Source organism: Microcaecilia unicolor, chromosome 4, assembly GCF_901765095.1.
Source record: "Microcaecilia unicolor chromosome 4, aMicUni1.1, whole genome shotgun sequence".
NCBI classification, from domain to species: Eukaryota; Metazoa; Chordata; class Amphibia; order Gymnophiona; family Siphonopidae; genus Microcaecilia; species Microcaecilia unicolor.
The window spans coordinates 277,759,829-277,784,983 of NC_044034.1; the positions used below are offsets into that span (position 1 = coordinate 277,759,829).

General features: G+C 42.6%; 1 protein-coding gene across 1 annotated transcript in view; it reads left to right on the forward strand.

Moving 5' to 3' along the window:
• The first annotated feature begins 10,308 nt into the window (after positions 1 to 10,308).
• Positions 10,309 to 25,155, forward strand: part of ARHGAP6 (Rho GTPase activating protein 6) — an 817,167-nt gene continuing 802,320 nt past the window's right edge. The window contains exon 1 of the mRNA XM_030201605.1: positions 10,309 to 11,109. Within this exon, the coding sequence (XP_030057465.1) occupies positions 10,585 to 11,109 (525 nt within the window). The 5' untranslated portion in view covers positions 10,309 to 10,584. The remainder of the gene's footprint in view (positions 11,110 to 25,155) is intronic.

Here is a 25,155-nt window from a genome sequence, read left to right on the forward strand (position 1 = left end):
GGGATCAGTTGAGGGGTGGCAGCTCTCAGTTACTGGCATAAATAAGGGGTTTTTTTTGGGGGGGGGAGGATGGGGAAAGGGGATGAGGTTCACCCATGAACTGAGCATGCATGGGGCATGCCGGTTTCAGTGACTGGAAGCATGCCACTGACTTCCTCATTTGTGAAGCAGCATGAGGGGTGGCTCAGGCAGCCAACTTCTTTGGCTGGTGGGGCTTTGGCATTTCTGCCAGCCATTAACAGGAGCTGCAGCTTTGGAGGGGGCCTGAGCCCAAAATGGGGGGGACCCAGGCTCCCAAGGACCCCCCCCCCCCCCCCCGTGACTAAGCCACTGATCTAAAATGTGCTTATAAAGAAAGTTTTTAGATGAAGGAAATATCAATTTATTGCTAAAAGCTGAGCATGAAAGTCTAGAAGAAGAATGAAAATCCAACATAGGAATCATAGAATCAGGAGCTACACCTTCAAAGCGATATGCAATAAATCTGTATATTGCAGCAAATCTATAAACAATAAACCTCACTCTATCCTGAAGTCTTCTGCTTTTGTGGACAACTTTGTGCTGTTCATGCATCTGTTCTTCTTTGTTTCAAAAATGGGAGCTTAGCTATGATACAGACAACATTCAAAAGACTGGTCATTGTGTAAAGATAAGCAGATGATTTATCTGCTTATTTTTATGCTCAATATTTAGCAGGCTTATTTATTTATCTCCAAAATGCCCCAGGTCTCTCATTTTACTAAACAGATAAACTTCAGATGGATTTGTCCCTCCAGATGTTGTCTGTATGGTTGGCCTAGAGGTTTTTTTTTTTTTTTTTAAAGCATTTGTGTGGTCAGCACTCACTGCTGGTCATACACTTACTGCTTTTGAATACACAACCCTGATATTTTTATATGAGTATGAATGTTTTTATGAATAACATCTAGAACAGGGCTGGGCAACCTCGAGGGCCACAACCCAGTCAGGTTTTCAAGTTTACTACAATGAATATGCATGAGATCTATTTGCATACAATTGAAGCAGTACATGCAAAGCAATCTCATGCATTTTCATTGTGGAAATCTTGCAAACCCAACTGGGTTGTGACCATTGAGTCGAGGATCATGGTTGCCCACTCCTGATCTAGAAGCATGTTAAGGCCTCTGCACTGATATGTTTTAGATGTGCTACTCAGTAATTTCATTATGTTTCCCCAATTCTTAGTACTTCTTGAAAGTATAAAAAATTGATTCGTGTTTACCCATTCCACCTCATTCGCTGTTCCCCATTATAGACCTCTATCATACCTTCCCTCAGCCATCTCTTCTCCAAGTTGAAGAGCCCTAACCTCTTCAGCCTTTCCTCATATGAGAGCCAGTACATCCCCTTAATTGTTTTGGTCACCCTTCTCTGTATCTTTTTCCAATTCCACCACATCTTTTTTGAGATGTGGCAACCAGAATTGCACACAATACTCAAGGTGCGGTTGCACCATGAAATGAAATAGGAGAAAGAAGCAGACCTTATGAAGGAAAACAGTTCATTTATTGGTTGTTCAAAGCTCCTAGGATTTACAAACCAATGCCTGTAAAACCATTAAATCAAGAGAACACTTGTTTAGTATAGGTTCCTATTGTTTCATGAAAATGTCATCATTGTCAAATACTTTAGGTGCTTTAGAAACTTTAATTCCTTTTGGAATCCGCTTACAGCAGCAGTAGTCCAACAATGTGGATGAGTGGAAGTCCATCCTGATAGACCTCTTATTTAATTTAACCGCCTCCTCCCAATGGCTGATATTGTCCTCCACAACTTCCTCATCTTTGAAGAATGGCTCTGCTGGGAGCATGTTGGCTATCTCCTCATCACCACAGCTCATCACATCTCTCCAAAGAGAGAACGACATGGTGCCTAGCAGTGCACGTGTAAGAAAACAAGAAGGCAACCAATCTACTAGATCCAGTGTGGAAGCAGAAGAAAGAAGCAGACCTTATGAAGAAAAACAGTTCATTTATTGTTTGTTCAAAGCTCCCAGGATTTACAAACCAATGCCCATATAATCCCCTATTAAGTTTGAGATTACTAAGAAGAGTAAGTCCCTGTAGAGAGTCACCAGAGAGGAGTAGATTTGAAATAAAATGCAGAGAAAAAGTGCACTGAAAAGATGAGTGACATGGGAGGTGGAGTTAGCTGTTAATAAAAGAGTTAGTTGCCCTTTTAGGGGGGTTCTTTTAGGAGTTCAGTTTTTGGTTGCCATGTGTCTTTGGTTGCCTGAAAGCCACTGCCAAGTGACCCAAAGAAGGAGAAGGGGGACCCCATTTAAAAGTAGTGAATCCATGTGTGTGCCCGATGCAAAGAGCTCCTAGCTCTCAGAGAGCTGAGGGAGACAGAGAGGTACATAGAGGAGACCTACAGGGACATTGTAGAGAAGTCCCACTGGCAGCCCCTGTGCTGCCTTGGAGGAGGGAGGTCTCCTAGAAGGACATCTGTACAACATCCCTATAGGTCTCCTCTATGCAATTCTCTGCTACTCTAGCCTCAAGTGAATGGACTTGTTCTCTGAGAGATAGAAGCTCTTTGCACTGAGCACACAAATATAACCTCTCACCAACTGGAAGATAATCATACACGTGACACTGAATGGAAAAGATTGGATAGCACCCCTCTTGCTGCTGGACTGCTGTCTGCATCTTAGTATTATTGAGTAATTTAATTAATTAAAACTTGTTAAGGTTCTAGGGATGTTAGACTAATATAAAGACCCTTAAGATTATTTATTTATTTTCAGCACTTGATATACCACAAGTGATCACTGAAGCGACTGTGCGTTTTAGTTTCTATTAGAGGTACTTTGCAGTGTCCCGAATGGGCTCATGGGCTCACAATCTAAGTTATATATTGTCCTAGGTAATTAGGACAATGGAGGGCTAAGTATGATATACTGAGTGATTTATTTAGTGTTTGCTTCTCAGAAAGTAATGAAATTTAATTAAAACTGTAATGAAAACTCCCCTCTTGTTATCCTAATTAGAATAATTAACTATAAATTAAGACTATAAATGAAGAGATGTGCTAGGGATGGGCGGGAGTTAGGGAGGGTGGGTGAGAATGAAGACTGAACTAGGCCCTGATGTGCCTTCTAGAGGCTATCTGTTAATCCTGTAGGCTGTGGCAGATTGTTCAAGTTTAAAATATGGGGAAAAGGGTTTTCACTATGGAAACTAGTTAATAAAGGTTGCTTTTTAAAATTCAAACTATCTTTATCAATAAATCTACAATTCCTCTTTTATCCCCAATCTTTAAATCACCACAGCACACAACAAAATAATGAGAAATTTCCTTTTCTCTCAGAACTTCTCAGAAAAAAAGTTACCTGGGATCTTTCCTCTCTATATAGTTTTGATTCAAAGGGGACTGCTACTGTCCGTTTTAATGCTCTAGGCTGTTACAGTTAAGTTTCTACCTCTAACAGAAAGTTTCAGTTTAAAACGATGAGGAAAAGGATTGTACACTACGGAAAGTAGTTAATAAAGGGTTTTTTTGTATTTTTTTAAAATGAAACACATGAAGTCCACACACACTGTTAGCAATGCATCAATAAATTCTCTTCTGTACTCTTATCCCCCGTAATTTTAAAACATTTAAACCTTAATTTACAGGTATAAAATGTTAAACCCGAACGTTCTCTTGCTATTGTTCTGTTGCCCTATCAGTATCCGTTGTTCTTCCATTGTTGTGTCGTTCTTGTCGATTGTTCTTTTCCCCTTAACGATACTTGGACTTTGTTCTAACTCAACTCCTCACAATGTAACCATAATCGTGTTGTAACAAATTGTACTTCCATCATCACACTGTATTGTAAGCCACACTGAGCCTGCAAATAGGTGGGAAAATGTGGGATACAAATTTATTTTTTTATTTTAGTTACATTTGTACCCCGCGCTTTCCCACTCATGGCAGGCTCAGTGCGGCTTACATATACAGGTACTTATTTGTACCTGGGGCAATGGAGGGTTAAGTGACTTGCCCAGAGTCACAAGGAGCTGTGCCTGAAGTGGGAATCGAACTCAGTTCCTCAGGACCAAAGTCCACCACCCTAACCACTAGGCCACTCCTCCAATCAGTGCTTCATGTCCTATAATGCACCAGGACAGGATTGTAGAAATTCAGAACTAGTTCAGAATTTACTCCCTGGAACTGGGTAACTTGGCAGCTATCCAGATCTAATCAATAAGCCTCCACCACCCTAACCACTAGACCACTCCTCCACTCAATGCAATAAATAAATAATAATAATAATTAGGCCCTGCTGTGCCTTCTAGAGGCTATCTGTTAATGCTGCAGGCTATGAAAGAAAGTTTAAGACTATGGGGAAATGTGTTTTACACTATAGGAACCAGTTAATAAAGTTTGTTTTTTAAAATTCAAACTGTCTTTATCAATAAACCTAAAATTCCTTTTTTATCCCAATCTTTAAATCACCAAAGCACAAAGCAAAATAATGTTCACTTACCCAGAGAAATGTCCTCTTCTCTCAGAACTCCTTGATGATCTAACGCTCCCATGGATTCACTCACAGGCATTCTGCTTCTAATATACCTGAAAAAGTTGTTACTGTGAATTTTTGCCTCCAAGGCAACAGAGTGGACATCCCGGAAGGAGTGGAAAACATGAAAAGGGATCTGCAAAATGTAGAAGAATGGTATAATGTTTGGAAGTTAAAATATAATGCAAATAAGTGCAGAGTGATGCATTTGGGGAACAGAAATCCAAGGGAGTCATATGTGCTAGGAGGTGAGAGGCTGATATGCACAGACATGGAGAGAGACCTTGGAGTGATAGTGTCCAAGGATCTGAAGGCAACAAAACAGTGTGACAAGGTGGTGGCCATAGCCAAAAGGATTGTAGCCTGCATAGAGAGAGACGTAGCCAGTAGAAGAAAGGAGGTGTTGATGCCGCCACCTGGAGTATTGTGTTCAGTTTTGGAGGCCATATTCTTTTATTTTCTTTTGTTTTGGACCACAAAACAAAACATCCAAATCACAAAACCTTGTTCAAAAAAGTACTTTTGTGAAATAAAAAACATTTTTCTTTTTTGAAAATGACTTTCTTTCCTGTTTGGATTTTGGATGTTTTGTGCAAAACATCCAAATTCGTACTTAGACATCAAATTGAAAATGCCCCTCCAAGTGACCTAATACTAGAAAAGAACTTAGATAGAAAAGAAAAATGTAATATAGGTAAAGACATATCCAGCCAATATTCAGCCTGTGGGAGGCAGGCCGGCTAAGTGCTGCGATCAGTGCTGAGCCTGGATATTCAATGCTGGGCCATTTCTAATGACTGCCATTGAATATCTGGGGGGTTTTTTGTGGAGAAAGATAGGACTGCTATTTATGCAGTCCGATTTGGCCACTAAACTTAACCAGCGAAGCACTGTATATTCATGGCTAGCCGATTATACTGCACGTTATAGCTGGTTAGCCGCCAAGTGCTAATATTCAGCAGAGATAACCTGCTATCACCTTAAATATTAGTGCTTAGCTGGCAAAGTGCAATTGAACCGGCCAGGAAAAGCTAAAGAGCTTAGGGCTGTTCAGCTTGGAAAAGAGACTGCTGACGGGGGATATGATTGAGGTCTACAAAATCCTGAGTGCAGAATGGGTAAAAGTGAATCAATTTTTCACTCTTTCAAAAAATGCAAAGACCAGGGGACTAGAAATTACATGGAAATACTTTTAAAACAAATAGGAGGAAATATTTTTTCACTCAAATAATAGTTAAGCTCTGGAACTCTTTGCCGGAGGATGTGGTAACAGCAGTTAGCTTATCTGGGTTTAAAAAAAGGTTAAGTCCATAGTCTGTTATTGAGATAGACATGGGGATTGGTATAATTGAATGTTGTTACTAATTAGGTTTCTGCCAGGTACTTGTGACCTGGATTGGCCACTGTTGGAAACAGGATACTGGGCTAGATGGACCACTGGTCTGACCCAGTATGGTTATTCTTATGTTCTATCCATAGGGATTCCAAGATGTGTTTTGTGTCCTACAGAATTTTTAGGCTATTCAATTCAAGGCTTTCTTTAAGATATAGCCCTGGTGCATAAACCCATTCATGCAGGACAAGCCAGCTATGTAGTCTAACTTAGAATCCAGTTAAAAATGAACACAAAAGGCTTCTCAAAAAATATGTGTCTTTAGCAGCTTCTTAAAAGAGGGCAAAGAAGATTCCATATGCAAAAAGGCTGGGAGTTGGTTCCAGAGCATGGGGACTACCACATTATACATGAAGTTGCAAAAGGTAACCAAGGAAATTTGAGGAAGGATGGGACTACCCACTTGACTTTGCAGAGCAGACAGGAGAATCCTCAAAAGGAGTGTAGGGAATCAAAAGCTGGCATAGAAACAAAGGAGAGCCAACATGAGAAATTTTGAGCACCAAAATCAGTATCTTTAAATGGTATATGGAAAGTGACCATCTGCCAATGCTTGGCCTACAATAAGTGATTAACATGATCAAACTTTCTCGCCCCAGAAAGCAGTTTCACAGTGGTATTTTGCACTAGTTGGAGCCGCTTGAGCTACTTACTGTCATTCTAGTTTCATTCAGAGACAAATGGAAATAGGCTGTTCATTTTTTGGTTCAGGGTCTTATTAAAACAAAATTAGATGAACCAGCCCTGTCCCAGGATAAAGAATCCATAGCATTAGATTGAACTGCTTATTGTTGTTATATTGGACATTAACCCCAGGAATCTATATAGTGCGAGCTAAGTTGCGCGAGCAAATCTCATCATATTCTGGATATACACATGCAACGTAATTAGTTTAACAAGCCAATCAGTGCCGATAATCACACTTAAGAAGCAATTATTGACACTAATTGGCATTAATTAGAATTTACGCGCATAACTGTCTAAGTGTATTCTATAAAGTGATGCACATAAATTCTAAGATGCGGATCTAAAATGGGTGTGGCCATGGGAGGGGCATGAGCAGGTCATGCGCGTTCCTAGAATTTATGCATGGAATATGCCCATTCCGAGTTTAATTTAGGCATCAGCATTTACACCAGGTTTTCATTGTCATAAATGGCCACAACTAAATAAAGTCACTGAAAATGGGCAGTACTATGTAAGCCACATTGAGCCTACAAATAGGTGGGAAAATGTGGGATATAAATGTAACAAATAAATAAATAAAATAAATTCTATAAACTATGCATAAGTTTAGGCATAATTTATAGAATACGCCTAGGCATCTTTTTTTCAGCGCCAATTTTGTAGGTGTGATATATAGAATCTAACACATAGGGCCCAATATTTAAAAGGGTTTAACCAGACAGGAAAGGCTCCTCCTGGTTAAACCCCAATGAGCTGGTTGTCCACTAATACTCAGAGGCATTACTGCTCCTTTTACTAAACCACGCTAGCGATTCCCGGCATGGCAATGCCAACAAAGCCCATTCACTTCATTGAGCTTTGTTGGCATTGCCCCACAGGAATCGTTAGCGTGGTTTGGTAAAAGAGGCCCTTAAGCAGGTAGTGCCACTGAATATTGTCTATGACTGCCTCAACACTGTCCAGTTAGTACCGGTGTTCGGCCCCCATATTCATGGAAGCAGGGTGCATTGTTATGTATATTTAATATGAGTATTATTTGTTTTCAGTTGCCTTGTCTATATAATAGCACTATGTACTAGGGCTGCAGTCCCTATACTCTACAGTTTCCTGTGATTGACACCTTGTGAGCTTTCCCTATTGACTCTTAGTTCTGGGCCAGGGCCAGCCCTCTCTCTCCCTGGGGGCTGTGAAAGAGAGGCCAAATCTCACTAGCATACCTTTATGATCAGCAGCTATTCTAGGGGCTGATCTCTCTCTTACCTACTGCGATTCCATCAAGATTTTTCACTATGTTATTCCCACAAAATTATTCCCATATTATTCCTATATTTATTCCCTTTTGAGTGTTACAGCTATTCCTCTCAGCTGGGCTGAGGTTCTGGCCATCTCCTTGCCTCACAGGTGGCTAGATACAGACGCTGCAGAAGACAACAATTCTTTCCAAGCAACTGAGCTGTAAGTTGACTTTCTTTGTTTGCTATGATTACTATATTAAAGAAGAGTTGGATTATGAATTGAGAGTCTACTGGTAAAGATTTTACTTGGGAATGGTTGTTGAAGCTTTGTGACCATAGTTTGCCTAGAACAGTACAACCAGGGTGGTCCAGGGGCAGAATCAGGGTAGAGCCAGTAGCTAACCAGGCAGTAGTGTTATTCAGTCTGCTACCTGGGTAGCCAACCAGGTAAAGTTAGGACAGTAAAAAGACTGCCCTAACTTTACCCAGTTTGCTAACTGGGTAGTGGACTGACTATCTGCTTAAATATTTTATTGATCATACTTCCAAACCCCCTATCCCCAAAAGCTTCCCCTCTCACACCTTTATCCCCACAAGAATATCTCCCTTTCTGAACCCCCCTTCAGGATCTTATCCTCCCTCTTGAGCCCCTACCATGAAAAGCCCCTTTCCCAGACACTCACCCCTTGTAGGCTCCCTTGGCTTATCTTAGGGTCTCTGCTGGTCTAATGGGTAGTTGGGTAAGGAACAATCCTTACTCATTCCTGGACAGGCTGTGAATTCAAAATGGCTGTTGTGACCTCTAGCGGAAGAAGAGCAAGACTGCCACTAGAGGTTATGGCAACCATTATGAACTCAGAGCCAGCATGGGCAGGAACAGGTGGGGATCGATCCTGTCCCAACTACCCGCTAGACCACAAGGGATCGTGTGATAGGGCTGTGGGAGATACAGTGGAGTGGGGATGAGTCCAGGATAGGGGCTGCTGGTGGAGGGGGGAGTCAAAGGTATAAGATCATGGGGAGGGGGGTTTGGGAGGGGACCAATTCTCTGTGGGAGGGTGCAGATGGACCTATTTTGATAATAGTCAACTACTCAGGTAGCTATTCAGGCAGTGGGCTGAATATTGCACCTGGCTGGCTTTATTCTGGGAGTGGCCAGAGCCCAGGCACAGCTGGGATATTCAGTGTCATTACCTGACCTGAATATTGAGGCCTAATTCAATCCGCAGCAGTAGGCATTTAAAGAAAACGCTGATCACAGCAAGATGAATATTACTCCCATATTTCCTTCAGTGAATGAGATGAGTCATTTCACACTGGCAACAGGTGGCTTATTTTGGTCCATTAAAAAGGTGAATGAAACGTTTTCAGTAATTAGTGGGTTGGCAGCCACTACTTTGTTTTATTTCACTGTGAGATAGTAAGTACTGGTAGAGATCACTAGAAACAAAATATTAGTGTACACCCGCAAAGTTGAATATATGAACTTCTGCCAAATAATAAACAATATATTTTGTTGTCACTTCACATGATGATATATATGTACACAGATATTTGCAGATAGAGCTTTACTTGCATTTTTAAGCATTTTGGAGCGTGATGGTGATGGGGTTTTGTTTCAAACTCAAATAACATAGTAACATAACATACATAGTAACATAGTAGATGACGGCAGAAAAAGACCTGCACGGTCCATCCAGTCTGCCCAACCAGAATAAAATAGGTAAAACAGGCATAACCAATTTGGACTCAACTACTACTACTATTTATCATTTCTATAGCGCTACTAGATGTACCTGCAGCGCTGTACACTTGAACATGAAGAGACAGTCCCTGCTCGACAGAGCTTACAATCTAATCAGGACAGACAAACAGGACAAATAAGGGATAAGGAAATTACTAAGGTGGGAATGATAAAACAGATATACCTGTATACAATATGTAAGCCGCATTGAGCCTGCCATGAGTGGGAAAGCGCAGGGTACAAATGTAACAAAAATAAATAAATAAAATAAAAATATCTTACGTTGATTTGTATCTGCCATTTTCAGGGCACAGACCGTAGAAGTCTTGCCCAGCAGTAGCCCTGCCTCCCAACCACCAGCCCCGCCTACCCCCACCGGCTCTGCCACCCAGTCTCGGCTAAGCTTCTGTTTTCATAGTGTTCCTGCACAGGTTGTACAAATCAGCTGGAGCGGCTGATGCCTTTTGCAGCCCAGGGGAATTGCTTGCATACAGTATTCCTTCAGTTCATTATGCGGGCTGACAGTCAAGTTGGAAAATACTTAGCAGCTTTTGTATGTTAAGATGTCTGCAAAACAGCCTTCACTAAACTGTTCTAATGGTACTCGGGAGCTGGGGGAGTGACTTTGCAGGTCAGTAAGTTTCCTGTAGCCTCCTCCCCTCCTTTTTTTTTTTCTTCCACACATTACTGTGTTGAGCCCTGGAAAGGGATGGACAGGCAGATCACTGCAGCTCTCTCCCTAAGCTGTTAAAGAGCTCCCGTTCCGGGCAATGATCCTAAGCTGTTCCAGAGGTCCGGAGCTCTGCAGCCTTCAGTATTGGTGTAGGGAACCTCCCATAGCTACCCGCTGAGCACCGGCACAGGAGATCGAAGAACGGGGCAGCAGCCACGGGGGATCACAGACAGGGGCAGAAGCCACTGAAAGGAAGAAGAAGCCACTGAAAGGAAGAAGCGCTTTCTTATACAAACCCAAAAGAGTGAAAGGGGGGAGAGAGACATGTCTGCCCAAAACTTACTCACCAGCGTTTTCTCCTCCTGTTCCTCTCCAAATGCCAAGAGTCTCTCCAAGCGGCGGCTTCGCCAGACCCGAAGCCTGGATCCGGCGATTATCCGCAACTACGGCAGTGACAGCGCGGACCACGCGGCGGGGGAGAGCCCCCGGCTGCCCCGCGGCGGCAGGTGGAGCAGCCGGGCGGGGAGCCCCGGCCCCTATGGGACTCTCCTGAGCTCGGCTGATTGCCTGGCTGGCCCCCGCTCTGCTCGCTCCAGGCAGCAGCTCCGGGGATCCTTTTCCACACCTTGCACCCCTCTGGAGAAATCGCCCTCATCTAGTTTCCACTTCGATTATGATGTGAGGGGCATGAAAAGAAACACGGCCTGGGACCTGCCGTTTCTGGCTCGGAGCTCCTCTGCCCTCACCCCCAGCAGCAGCACCAACAGCATCTTCTCCCCCAGGAAGTGGCTCCAGCAGAGGAAACCACAGCCCCCCAGCAGCCACTCCTACATTGTATGGAAATCTGAGGTAGGACACTGGTTTCTGTCCTTCTCTGCAAGGGATGTTTGATAAGTCGACTCAGGAGCACAGTTTGGACTTGGCAGTTGTAGGAAATGGAGAAAATTGTTTTGTTTTTTTTTATTCTCCAGGTTGCATGCAGTTCACAGAATCTCTTCAATTCTTGCTCACTTATTCCCATTCTAACTGATCACACTGGTTTTGACAAGTAGACTTCTTCATTAGCCAGTTGTATAGTGATCTATATGTTCTAGCTTCATCCATAGATAAATGGAAATAGGCTGTTCATTTCTTGGTTCATGAATTTATTAAAAAAACACTTAGGTCTCCTTTTACAAAGCTGCAGTAGAAAGTGGCTTTAACTGCCCCATATGTGGATTTTTCCTGCACGCTAAGTCCATTGATACCTCAATTGGGAAATGGCTGATTTTCCATTTTCCCTACTAATGGCCATGCACTAATATTTCCATTAGCATGTTGCCATTTTAAAAAATTCACATGTGAGCATTGTTTTGTAGGCGATAAGGGGCTAATCAGAACACAATGATGTAGATGTGCTGATTAATGCAGACATGCCCCCCTGTGGAAAAATTAAAAAAATATTTTGTAGTGTGTGGTTTGCGCACACAGATTAGGAACTTACAGCAGGACACTTGAGGGCGTCAAACGATAAGCTCTTTTAAGCAGTGGTAAGCACACACAAGCGCTTACTGTAGCTTAGTAAAAGGACCCCTTAGTCGAACCAGCCCTGTCCCAGGTTGCATGGGCTGAGGAGAAAGAATCCTTAGCCAGTGTCAGGCATGCTTGGACTGAACTGCTTATTTTTTCTATATTTTCCATATATTTACTTCTGTGAATGAAATAAATCAGGGTCGGACTGACAGTGCTCTGGGCCCCTGCGCAGTAAGAATCATGCCCCCCCTCCAGGCACTACCCCCCCCCCCCACACACACACACACTAGTGCACCCTCCCTGGTCCTACCTTGAAGGACCCTGGTGGTCTAGTGGCCTCTTTGGGGGCAGGAAAGATCCCCGCTGCCGCTGCTCTGCCTGACACCGCTGTCTTATCAGAATGGCTGCTGAGATTTCCTGTGGTAGCCTCTCAGCATTCTCGTGAGACTGGCGGAGGAAAGTCTCAACAGCCATTTTGAAAATGCAGCGGCGCTGTGTAGAGTAGCGGCAGCGGGCAGGAAAGAGTGGGGATCTTTCCTGCCCCCAAGGAGGCCACTAGACCATCGATGCCCTTTAAGGTGGGACTGGGGGGGCTGTAGTTTGGAGGGGGGGGAGAGCCTCTGGGCCCCTCAGAACCTCTGGGCCCTCAGGCATTGCCTGCTTGCCTGTATGATCAGTCCGCCCCTAAAATGAATCATTTTGCATTAGCAACAGGTAGCTAATTTTGGTCCAGTGAAAAAGTGAATGACTGAAAAGTTTTCAGTAATTAGTGGTTTGGCAGCCACTACTTTGTTATATTTCACTGTGAGATATTAAGTACTGGTAGAGATCAGTAGAAAAAAAAATATTAGTGTACATTGCATTATCCCGGAAACTGGAATGTCTGAGCTTCTGCCAGTTATAAACAATACATTTTGTTCTCACATCATGTTGGGGCCCTTTTACTAATCTGCATTAGGCTCTAGAATGTGCCTAACACAACAAAATATGGAGTACCACAGAATACGTTCAGGCATCCCGCTGTAACAGTTTTTGAGGGGGTGTGCCAGGGGCAAGGATTGCACATTTTTGTGCTAACCAGTTAGCACACCTACATTACCGTGCACTAAGGGCCCAATTCTATATATGTCGCTTTAAAAATCCGTGTGGAAAACATTTCCGCTTAAGCGTGTTCTATAAGATTTATGCGTGTGTTTACAAAGGCGCGCTATAGGTATGTTAGCATTTTTAACGGTTATATGTAAGCCACATTGAGCCTGCAAAAAGGTGGGAAAATGTGGGATACAAATGTAACAAATAATAATTAAATGCTAATCTGTGTTAAACACAAATGCGCCTATAGGAATGTATTGGCGCATTAGTGTTTAATGTGCCTTAACTTTATAGGCGCATTAAAAACACTAATGTGCCTTAGTAAACATACCCCTTAGGCATGGTATACAGAATATGTTTAGTTGATATCCCAGTGCCTAAAACTACGCACCTCTATTTACACCAACAAAAACATGGCATAAATCTCTGCACATACATTTATGTGGACTGGGCAATATTCTATAATAACGTGCATAAATTTAGGAATGCTCATGGAATGCCATTTCCCCACCCATGGCCATGCCCATGATCCTTCTGAACTGCACACTGTAGAATTTAGGTGCAGTTCATTACAGAATACACTTAGCGAGTTATGCGCAATACATTCTAAATATTTATTTATTTATTACTACATTTATATCCCACATTTTCCCACTGATTGCAGGCTCAAAGTGGCTTACAAAAGATCTGTAGTAAGGCTACAGTGCAATAAGAACAATTATAGAATTTGAGAATAAGATACAAAATAACAATTAAACAGCAAAATTGCCAATTAGTGCTCATTATTGCTTGTTAAGTGATGTTAAAAATCCTGATTGGCTTGTTAAGCCAATTAAGTTATGCAGATTTCAGCACTGAATGCTAGGAACAATATATAGAATCCGGCAGTAACTAGTTAGTGCACGGATAACACAGGAGCCTTTGGGGCTCATTTTCGAAAGAGAAAAACGTATAAAAAGCATAAAGCAACATTTGGACGTTTTTCTCACAAAAACGTCCAAATCAGTATTTTCAAAACCTATTTTTAGATGTTTTTCTATGACGTCTATCAGAAGTGAGTTCAAATCACAAGGGGGCATGTTGGGGGCATTTCAAAGGTGGGATTAGGGTGTGCCTAATACTTGGACATTTTACAGCAGTAATGGAACAAAACAAAAACATCCAGGACTAAAACCAAGATGTTTTGGTCTAGACCAGTTCTCAGAACGAATAAGGCACAAAAAGTGCCCTAAATAACGATTGGAGGGAATCGGGGGTGACCCACCAATACCACCCAGTGGTCACTGACCCCCTCCCACCCCCCAAAAATGCGAATAAAATATGACTTACCAGCCTCTATGACAGCTGCAGATGTTAAAGTCAGGTCTATTAGAGCAGCTTGCAGGTCCCTGGAGTAGTGTAGTGGTCGATGCAGTACACAGTGGGGGACCCAGGTCCCTAACTCCCTCTACCTGCCACACTTGTGGTGGAAACTATGACCCCTTCTCAAGGTCACCAAAACTCTACTGTACCCACAGATAGGTGCCCCTTCACCCATAAGGGCTATTGTAGTGGTGTACAGTGGGGGACAGTGGGTTTTGGGTGGGTTTTAGAGGGCTCAGTCAGGGGACAAGATAAGGGAGTAAAGGTGATATGTGTACCTGGGAGCATTTTTATGAAGTGCACAGAGGTGCCCTTTAGGATGCCCCATTGCTCTCCTGGAATGTCAGGGGAACCAGTCTGCTAAAAATGCTGGCTCCTCCTACATCCCAATAGCACAGATCTCTCTGTTTTGCACTTATTCAGCTTTTTTTTTTTAATGGACAAAAAAAACAAAATGTCCACAAAACTTGTTCAAAACAGTATTTTCAAAAAAAAAAAATATGTTTTTCTTTTTTGAAATTGACCTTCTTTCCTATTTGTCCAAAGTCAGACTTAGATATCATACTGAAAATGCCCCTCCACATCACCTACAAAATGGATGGTGGTATGTGCCTGTGCGCTAATTAAAAAAATGTCTGCAATTTAATGGCAACATTAGCGCATGACCGTCAATGCAAAAAATGGAAAAATGGCATTTTTATGGTTATAGTTAAAATAGCCTTAGAATGTGGGAAAGACCCAAATAAAGCTGTGCAACGGTCACTTTTTACCACAGCTTATGACATATATACACCTATATTTGCAGATAGAGCTTTACATGCATTTTGTTTTGAAATGTGATAGTGACGGGTCTTTAAGCTCAAATGCCAGACAGGTAGGAGAAATGAGCTGGAATGGCTGATGCCTGTTGCAGCACAGAGGATATTGGTTGCATACTGTATTCCCTCAGTTCAATATGTGGGCTGGCAGTGAAGTTGAGAAATACCTGGAATCTTTGTACGTTAAGATGTCTGCGAGAGAGCCTTTATTGTTCTGGTCTTTGTACTGGCATTGAAGCAGTAGCGCTGTGCCACCACTAACTCGAAGGAGTTTTGCCGTGTTGGTATTTTCCTGCTTGTACAGAATGAATTCAGGCTTGTATAGAATAAATTCAGCGCAGTACAATCTTAGGATCCAGCATTATGATTTTTATTTCTGGCAGAACCTGTATTTGGAAGCAAGTGAGCAATGCTATTATTTCTGACTATACAAATATTATATATCTTCTACTCCAGTGAATAGCATACATACTAGTACCAGAATACCACAACAAAGCCTGCTCGGGGCCAGTGTGTGAACATTTTCTGCCTTACATGCAAAATTGGCATCGGCTCTTTCTACAGTGTTCTGGGGATACTAATGCCACACAAGTGTTACTCTGCAAACTGTACCAGTTTTGTTCTTTATTTATAAATGTTTATGCTCATTGTAGGAGGAAAATGATGGGTTATGCCAAAAGGAACATTAAATGGGCTGGACAGTTGCTTTCTGTGGTGAAGAAGCAAGTATCCTTAAAATGTGTTTTCCCTCAGAGGGACAAAGTTTTTAAATAGGTGTTCTTGATAGTGTTTGCATTGAGTTTGCAAGACTAGGAATACATGACATTTCACTCTTGTAAGGTATTGTTTTTGGTTTATAGAAAATAGATTGATTGCCTATTTGCATACAGTATGATAGTTTATTATAGTTTATAGTTGTTTAAAATTTGCTATTATAGTTTATTAAAATTTGCTAGACCGTTCTAGCTGCCAAGGCAGAGCAGAGCGGTGTACAAACTACAGTTTATTCAGAAAAGAAAGGGAACTCCAAAAATGACAGGAACGATAAGCACTCACACCAGATCACACAGAATGAGTGTTTGAATTTGTGCAGGATTAGAGGGCCTTTCAGTTTGCAGTCACCAATTAAAATGTGGCTCAGCTTGGTGGTCATCTAAAATCATTGTTGTCTGAAGTCATCTGGTGGCTTGTGTGACATGAGTTGGCTGTCTCAGTCCACTTACCAGGGGAAAGGTGCCTAAACAATAACAGTTTGGAATTACTTGTTACTGTAGTCAGTAGTCTCGATAGACATCAAAGACTGCGCAAGCTCAGAGAACGATTTACGTTTTGACTTCTAGAAGCAGTTGAGGCACATTGGTAGGGCTGTGTGGGGAAGCCTGTGTATACCATGGCTGCTCATGTCATATATGTGTTGGATGTCTAAATGTAAGAGACTTCATTGTGGGAAGTAAAGTTGAAGATGGCCAGGCCTGAAATGGTCTACTGAGGTGGAGACTTTAAGAGATGGAATCGGAAGGGAAAAGCCTCAGAGAATTTTTAAAGCCATTGCTTCAATTCTAGACATTTCATCATTGGTGTAAAAAACCTTCCGATATGGCCTGTGGCTTCTTGTGTTCTTAAAAATGTCCTGAAGTTTTCTCTCTGTCTCAGAAAGTGAATATCTTTAAATTAATGGAAATTTGTAATTTGCTGTCAGTCTATACTATTTTGTTACGCAAACGTTTCTCTGGTTAAGTTTTCTTGAGGCATCAAATTCTTGTAATTTTAGGCTTTTTTTTATAATTTCCGTTACATTGTCCTTACTATTTCTGTTGTGAATTTTAAAATTTGCAATAAAATTCATGGACAACAAATAAAATTAATAGAAGTTTCACTTATGCTTTGGTTTGGCCTTATGACGATGGTCCATGTTTTGCAGATGTTTAACTTGTTGCTGCTTCAGGGACTTGACTAGACTGCTACTACAATTCATTGCCTATTGAACTCATCATGACACCAGATTTATAGGATAATAGCACTTATACACATAATTGGCAGTTACACACTTAAGTGCATAAACATAGGCTCTATTCTATGAACAGTGCACTTAAATTGGTTAGCATGCAACTGTCAGAGGGGCGTGTCATGGATGTGATGCCAAGCAATGCCCACAACTTCTAGAAAACTATCAGTTGTTACACTGCATGGCACAATTAGGCTCGTTCACTTACACTAGTCATCGAGAGCCAGATTCTATATAAGGTGCCTAAAAAAATCCGCACGGTAAACATTTCCGCCTAAGCGTATGCTATAAGTGGTGCCTAGATTTATTTATTTATTTATTTATTTATTGCATTTGCATCCCACATTTTCCCACCTTTTTGCAGGCTCAATGTGGCTTACAATTTAGGCACGGTATATAGAATTCATTTAGTTGATATCCCAGCACTTAAAACTACACGCCTCCATTTACACAATGAATGTGTGGCGTAAATCCCTGCGTATAGATTTACACGCACTTGGCTATATTCTATAACTATGTGTGTAAATTTTGAAATCCCCACAAAATGCCCATAGCCATGCCCCTTTTGAACTGCGTGCTTTAGAATTTAGGCGCAGTTCATTACAGAAAATGCTTAGCAAGTTGTGCGTGTAAATTGTAATTATTGCCAATTATTTTATTTATTTGTTACATTTGTATCCCACATTTTCCCACCCATTTGTAGGCTCAATGTGGCTTACATAATTAGTTCTCATTATTGCTTGTTATCAATGCTGATTAGCTCATTAAGCCAATTAAGGTATGTGAGTTGTTATAGATTAAGCCTGGATCTTGGCATGGATCTCTAGGTGCGCTATATAGAATCTGGCAGTGAATGCATAACTGTTACCTCTAAACTGAGTGGAAGTCCTCCACCTAAGTCGCACCAGTGGGGGGGGGGGTACTGTTTGACTATCACACTTTCAATAGTGAGAGACTGGCAAGCTCTGTAGCAATTCAGAGCCTGAGGTGAGGGGGCACATTTTAGCCTCCCCCCCCGCCGCCACCACCACCACCGCCACCACCAACTTTGATGCCCCCCTGCCAACGACCCTCGACCCCCCTCCCACCGCCGACCCTCCCCCGCCGTCGCCTACCTTTGCTGGTGGGGGACCCCAACCCCCACCAGCCGAAGTCCTCTTCTTCCGGCGCAAGGCTTCGTTCTGTTTCTCTGAGTCTGACGGCCAGCACACACAACGTGCAGGACGTCGGACTCACAGAAACAGAACGAAGCTTTGCGACGGAAGAAGACCTCGGCTGGCGGGGGCTGGGGTCCCCCCCCAGCAAAGGTAGGCGACGGCGGGTTGGTGGCGGGAGGGTGGTCGAGAGGGTCATCGGTAGGGGGTTCCAGGGCCAAATCTATGGGGGCCAAGGCCCCCGTGGCCCCACGTAGCTACGCCACTGAATTCAGGGAACCTGCCTGTCCCTAGCAATTGAAAACACAGTATTGAAACACCACCCCTCACTAGCAGCAATGCAGTTGGAGGACTCCCGCTCAGCTTAGAGGGAACAGTGATGCCAATGTGGCTTTGCGTCAGTATTCTAAATCAGTTTAGGTGTGCCTTTAAACCATTATAGAATTGGTGCTAAGAGGACCCCTTTCTGTTGCTCAAAATGAGGCTCCACTTCATAGAATTGCCACCTTAGTCTGTATCACTGAACCTTCTAAGCCAGGGGTTCTCAACCCAGTCCTCGTGACACACCTAGCCAGTCAGGTTTTCAGGATAACCACAATGAATATGCATGAGAGAGATTTGCGTGTCATGGAGGTAGGGTATGCAAATCTCTCTCATGCATATTCATTGTGGGTATCCTGAAAACCTGACTGGTTAGGTGTGTCCCGAGGACTGGGTTGAAAACCCTTGCTCTAAGCTAAGCAGGAATCTTCCAACTGCACTGCTGCCAGTGTATGTATGTGTGTGTGTGGGGGGGGGGGGGGGGGTGCATCAATATTTTGTTTTCATTTGCTAGGGGAAGACAGGTTCCTGGAGTCCTGCAGACCTTGCCTGTTCCTTACTATTGAACATGTGATAGCGAAACAGCACCCTCTACTGGCAGGCTGTAGGTAGCGGACTCCTGCTAAGCTTAGAGGGAACAGTGATTTCTATCTGTCGTTGTTTACTATGTTAAAGTGTTCATTTTCCATCTCAGTCCAGCATTTTTCACAGGCACTAAGGGCATCTTTTACTAAGGCGCACTCACGTTTTTAGCGCACGCTAAAATTGTGGGCGCGCTAAACATTAGAGACGCCCATAGGAATGCATTGGCGTCTCTAACGTTTAGTGCACCCACAATTTTAGTGTGCTAAAAACGTGAGCGCACCTTAGTAAAAGACCCTCTAAATTAACCAGAAAAAAAACATATAAAAATAGTTTCCCTTTAAACAATTGCTAGCTTTGGACTCTCTCTTTTTTTAATCAAAGAACTTTTCCTGGTCTTGTTCCATGCCAAAACACTTTAAGGCACTTCATGAGCATATTCAAGGCTCTTTACATTTCCCAGTTTTCTCAAGGAGCTGTTTTATTGGGAATCGATGTTTGAGAAACACAGAATATTCAGTTTGCTTTACGAAATATGTTACTCAGGCTTCCCTCACTCTCAGCCTCTTCTGATATCCTCTACGGGGATATCTAGCAGGTCATAAATATTGTAACAATATTCTCCAAGTTATCATGTGTTTATCTGTGCCTGTAAGAAATCAGAGAAGCTGTGATCATATTGCAAAAATTAATCTAGCACAATAACGTAAATATTTGTCCATTTATGGGTTGGTGCCATGTCAAGAGAGATGTGGTTGTGGAGTACTTTTCTTGGCATTGCTGTAATTGCTTTAAAAACTTATCAAGCATGGTCATCTCTTGGCCGTAAAACGCCACGCATATAAGTTTCCCACTGGCTCCATTTCAGTTGTGATGGAGGGAAAGAGGGAGGATTGGTGAGATTTTAAGCATTTGACACTGAAATTGAACAGTATGCCAGCACTAAAAATAGACTGTGAACTTGCTACTGAAATAGGGACCCTCGTCTTTATAAATATGTTATGCTGTGACCCAGTAGTTGTGTTTTTTCCTTGAAGGTGTAGGGTGGCAGGTTTGAATCCTGCTGACACCCCTCAAGGAAATTGAAAATGCCAAGAACTTTGAAAAGTCTGTTCTAATCAAACTTTTCAGACAGTGGGTGGCCTAGTGATTAAGCTTACAGACTAGGAACCAAGAGATCTGTTTTTAAAATCCTGCTTCTGCCATGGGTACATGTGGTGACTAGCAAAGTCACTTTATTTTCCACTGCCTAAAGAACCAGAATGAACTGTTATGGCACCCGGTACACTGCTACTGCCCTTCCCTCCCCACAGAGTACACTGGAAGCGCCCTAAAAATACAGAGGAAAATATTCAGCCATGGCAGTCAGTATTGTTTTGTTTGTCACTGGCATTATGCCTGGATCTTCAATGCTGGACATAGTAACATAGTAGATGACGGCAGATAAAGACCTGTACGGTCAGGGCCGGTCTTAGGCAGAGGCAACCAAGGCGGCCGCATAGGGCCCCGCGCCTAAGGGGGCCCCGCTCTGCCTCCGCTCCGACCTCCGCTCGCCTCGGATGGCCGTCCGCATCATTCATGATGATCCCGCGGCTCGGCCACTCCACTTCTGGGGAGGGGAGGTTTCATGATAGCATTGTGCTTATTATTTCAATCAGTTTTTTTGTACAAGTTTAGCTTCATTTGTCTTTATTTGAAATTTCATAAATAAAAAAAATTTCTAAAAATGGAATAATCTTATCAACGGGGTGGAGCTAGGGTGGGGGCGGGGCTAGGATGGGGCCCCGTCAAATTGGTCTGCACAGGGCCCCGCACTTGCTAAGACCGGCCCTGTGTACGGTCCATCCAGTGTGTCCAACAAGATGGACTCATTATATATGGTATGACATGTATACCTGGTCTTGACTGTCCTTGCCATTTTCAGGGCATAGACCGTAGAAGTCTGCCCAGCACTGTCCTTGTTCTAACATTTCTGAAGTTAACGTCGAAGCCCCTAAAAAGCTCCACTCCAGCTCATCCAAATCTAGTCAGCCACGATAAGGGCACAGACCGTAGAAGTCTGCCCAGCACTGACCGTGTTCTCCAACATCTGAAGCTCAATCTGTCCAGCCGCGATCAGGTCAAAGACCGTAGAATTTTGCCCAGTACTGACTTTGCTTCCCAGTTACCGGTGTTGCTTCCTAACCTCCGTTCAGCTTCTTTTGATCTATTCCTTCTAAACAGGATTCCTTTGTGTTTATCCCTCGCATTTTTGAATTCCATTACAATTTTCATCACCACCATCTCTTGCGGGAGGGCATTCCAGGTATCCATGTTCAATGCCAGGTGGACCATAACCAGTCACTGACACTGAATTTCCAGGTGTATACGGCCAGCTATCTCTTATTTGATTAAGAGGTATGTTTATTAAAGGGCCTTAAGATTTGGAATTAACAAGGGTTTTAGTGTGTTAACTGTTAATCTAACACTTCTCTTTTTAAGAGAATGTTTTATGTGGGTCATGTGCTAATGTAGTCATCAGGAGACAGTGAGGGGCATAATCAAACGGGGCCGGCCATCTCTAAGGGCGGGCCCGGAAAGCGGCATACCCGACTGTATTATTGAAACAAGATGGCCTGCCATCTTTCGTTTCGATAATACGGTTGGGGCCGGCCAAATCTCAACATTTGGGCCGCCCTTAGAGATGGCCGGCGTTAGAGATCGCCGCCATTGGTTTTTGCCAATAATGGAAACTAATGGCGGCCATCTCAAACCCGACCAAATCCAATGCATTTGGCCATGGGAGGAGCCAGCATTTGTAGTGCACTGATCCCCCTCACATGCCAGGACACCAACCGGGCACCTTAGGGGGCACTGCAGTGGTCTTCACAAATTGCTCCCAGGTGCATAGCTACCTTACCTTGGGGGCTGAGCCCCCCCAAACCCACTCCCCACAACTGTACACCACTACCATAGCCCTAAGGGGTGAAGGGGGGCACCTACATGTGGGTACAGTGGGTTTCGGGTGGGTTTTGGAGGGCTCACATTTACCACCACAAGTGTAAGAGGTAGGGGGGAGATGGGCCTGGGTCCACCTGCCTGAAGTGCATTGCACCCACTAAAACTGCTCCAGGGACCTGCATACTGCTGTCATGGAGCTGGGTATGACATCTCAGGCTGGCATAGAGGCTGGCAAAAAAATGTTTTTTTTTAGGGTGGAAGGAGGTTGGTGACCACTGGAGGAGTACGGGGAGGTGATCCACGATTCCCTCCGGTGGTCATCTGGTCAGTTTGGGCACCTTTTTGAGGCTTGGTCCTGAAAATAAATGGACCAAGTAAAGTCGGCCAAATGCTCGTCAGAGCCGGTCTTCTTTTTTCCATTATCGGCTGAGGCTGGCCATCTCGTAAGCACGCCCCCATCCCGCCTTTGGTACACTGCTGACATGCCCCCCTGAACTTTGGCTGGCCCCACAACGGAAAGCAATTGAGGCCGGCCAAAATCAGCTTTCGATTATGCCGATTTTGCTGGCCCTGAGAGATGGCTGGCCATCTCCCGATTTGTGTCGGAAGATGGCCGCCCTTCTCTTTCGAAAATAAGCAGGAGTAACTACTAGAATTTAATTGTGGATCACTTAGCGACTCCTATGTAGGAGGTGCTAAGTGGTTCAGTATGAACTCAGCTGTTATCCAGTTAGTTCATATTACTTAGAAAATACTAGCACGCTCATGCCACGCCTATGCCACATCCATGCCAGGATTTCTCCCAGAAAAATTCCCCGATGTGTGTACTAACAGGTATATTATTGCAGAACGCTGTAATGCCGTCATGCGATACCATTAGTGTGCATTAAGGGCTTAACACCCTTTAGCAAATATATCCCTAAGTGCAATATTTTCCACTTAACCACCTAAGCAAAACCGGATAAAGCGTTTTATGTGGTCTGATTTGTCAGGTTAAGCTAAGCAGTCAAGAGCTAAAGATTCCTTTCTACACAGCGGAATGATTTGCCGGGTTTATTTTTTTTTTCATTTTGCCTGCTGTCCTTATGGAATTATGAATATCCAAATCAATATTTTGGGTTGTAAATGGCAGCTATTCCATATTATTTGTTATATTTATTTTCTGTTAATAACTATTATATTAGGGGCCCTTTTACTAAAGAGCGTTATGCCCTAATGCATACTTAGCTCATGGGAAAATACTTACTGCAAAATGCTTTAACATATTTTGCACTCATTTTGTATTTTCCGCATGCTAAGTGTATGTTAATGAATTTGTTTATTTACTTTTTGGAAGGGGGTGTGTCATGGGTGTGTCGTGGGAATCAGCTAGCACATTTTGATTAGCACGTGCTACCCGGTTAAAGCAGAGTTAACACAGGAGCACATTGTGCTTCCTAAATAAGAGGCGGCAAGTGCTCTCGCATTAATTTTTTTGCAGGTCTCACATAATGGAAAAATTAGCGTGGGGCCAGGAAAAAGGAAAAAAAAACAGCCCAGTTTTAGGGACACAATAGAAATGGGCTTAGTTCATGGGAAAGTCCTGCATTAAAGCACACTAAGCTCATTTTTTAAAATGCATTTTAATAAAAGGCCCCTTAGGTAATGTAAGTTAGCCATAGGGGAGTAGTTTTATTAGAGCACTGAAATATGAGGTTGGATGAGAGTTTAGGTAGATCAGTTATAGTGCTGACTCTTTCTATGACCTTAGGCTGGTCTATCTCCCTCTGCTTCAGTTTATATGACTGTTATTGGGTAATAATATTAATAGAATTATGGTTTATCCCTCTCTCGCTCCCCCTCCCCCCTCCTTTCGTAACTGTCATGCAGTCTGAATGCCAAAAATATTCTGGCAGGCCGTCTATCCTAGACCTGGGTGTGTATTTCTGACGTATTAAGTTATATAGTCAATTAGGATCTTGTGTGGATACAAGGCAATAAATCCACATTATTATGTTATTACAAACATTACTGAATTCACTTTTGTTGACCTGGGTAAACATGATACCAAATGAAATGGTGCAGCAAACTCTGTGTCTGTTTTTATAGGCATCAGAGGTAAGAAGCCTTTAACACGTTCCTTAAGTATTAGATTATGGGGGAAGGGTTAGGAGTGAAGAATCTTACTATTACTGGTTGATTTTTTTTCTCCTCTTTTTTTTTGATATAATGGATTGATGGGGGAGTAAGAAACCCCATTCCTCCATTTGGTGACAGACTGTGCGTTAAAGATTTTACAAAATTGTGACAAGTAAAGTAATACTTTATTGCTTAATGAAGATTCAAAAGTTAGTACAAGACTGAAATTCTGTCAGTTCTATGGTTCCATGGTCCTCCGAGATGCCCAAGAACTTTTAACACTACAGACATTATAATTTATTGATCTAGAACTTTCCATTATCTTGGGAGCTAATGATAGTTCTAAATTTTTATTTCTCAAATGGATAAATAAATTAGCTTGTTTCCATACTGATTCTCAGATGATTTGGCTGCCAAGAACAGACAGGACTGTGTGGACAATGATTTGGAGCAAGTGGTGAAGTTTTACAGCTGCCTTTCCTTTGCCAAATGAACTGTTTGCACGTTCATCCATGTGTCTGTACCAGTGACATGCTGCCAATTTCTTATCAAAGGACTCGCGTTAATAAAACAAGACTTTTCCATTGTCCAACAAGTTTCTTAACATTCTGTATGCTTTCCAAACCTTTATGAGGAATAACATTAACCATGCCTGTGAATGTTCTCTCCATCTTTATTTATCATTTTAGCCTACATCTAAAGGGAACAAGGCTCATGAAATTGCTGGAGACATTTTTAGCCTTATTTTTTATTATTGTTAGCAACTTCAACACAAGTATACACTTGTTAAAGCAAAACAGAGAAGAAAATAACAGTATCAGTAGAAAAAGCACAAACAGTAGTTACTCTTCATTAGACCACAATTAAAAGGGGGAAGTGGAAATAAGATAAGGAGATTAAATCAAAGAAAATAGCAAAATTGTTTATTATGACAGAGAAAGGGCTTTCTGCATGCTAAGTGCGCATTAAGAACCTAGCCCCACTATGACAT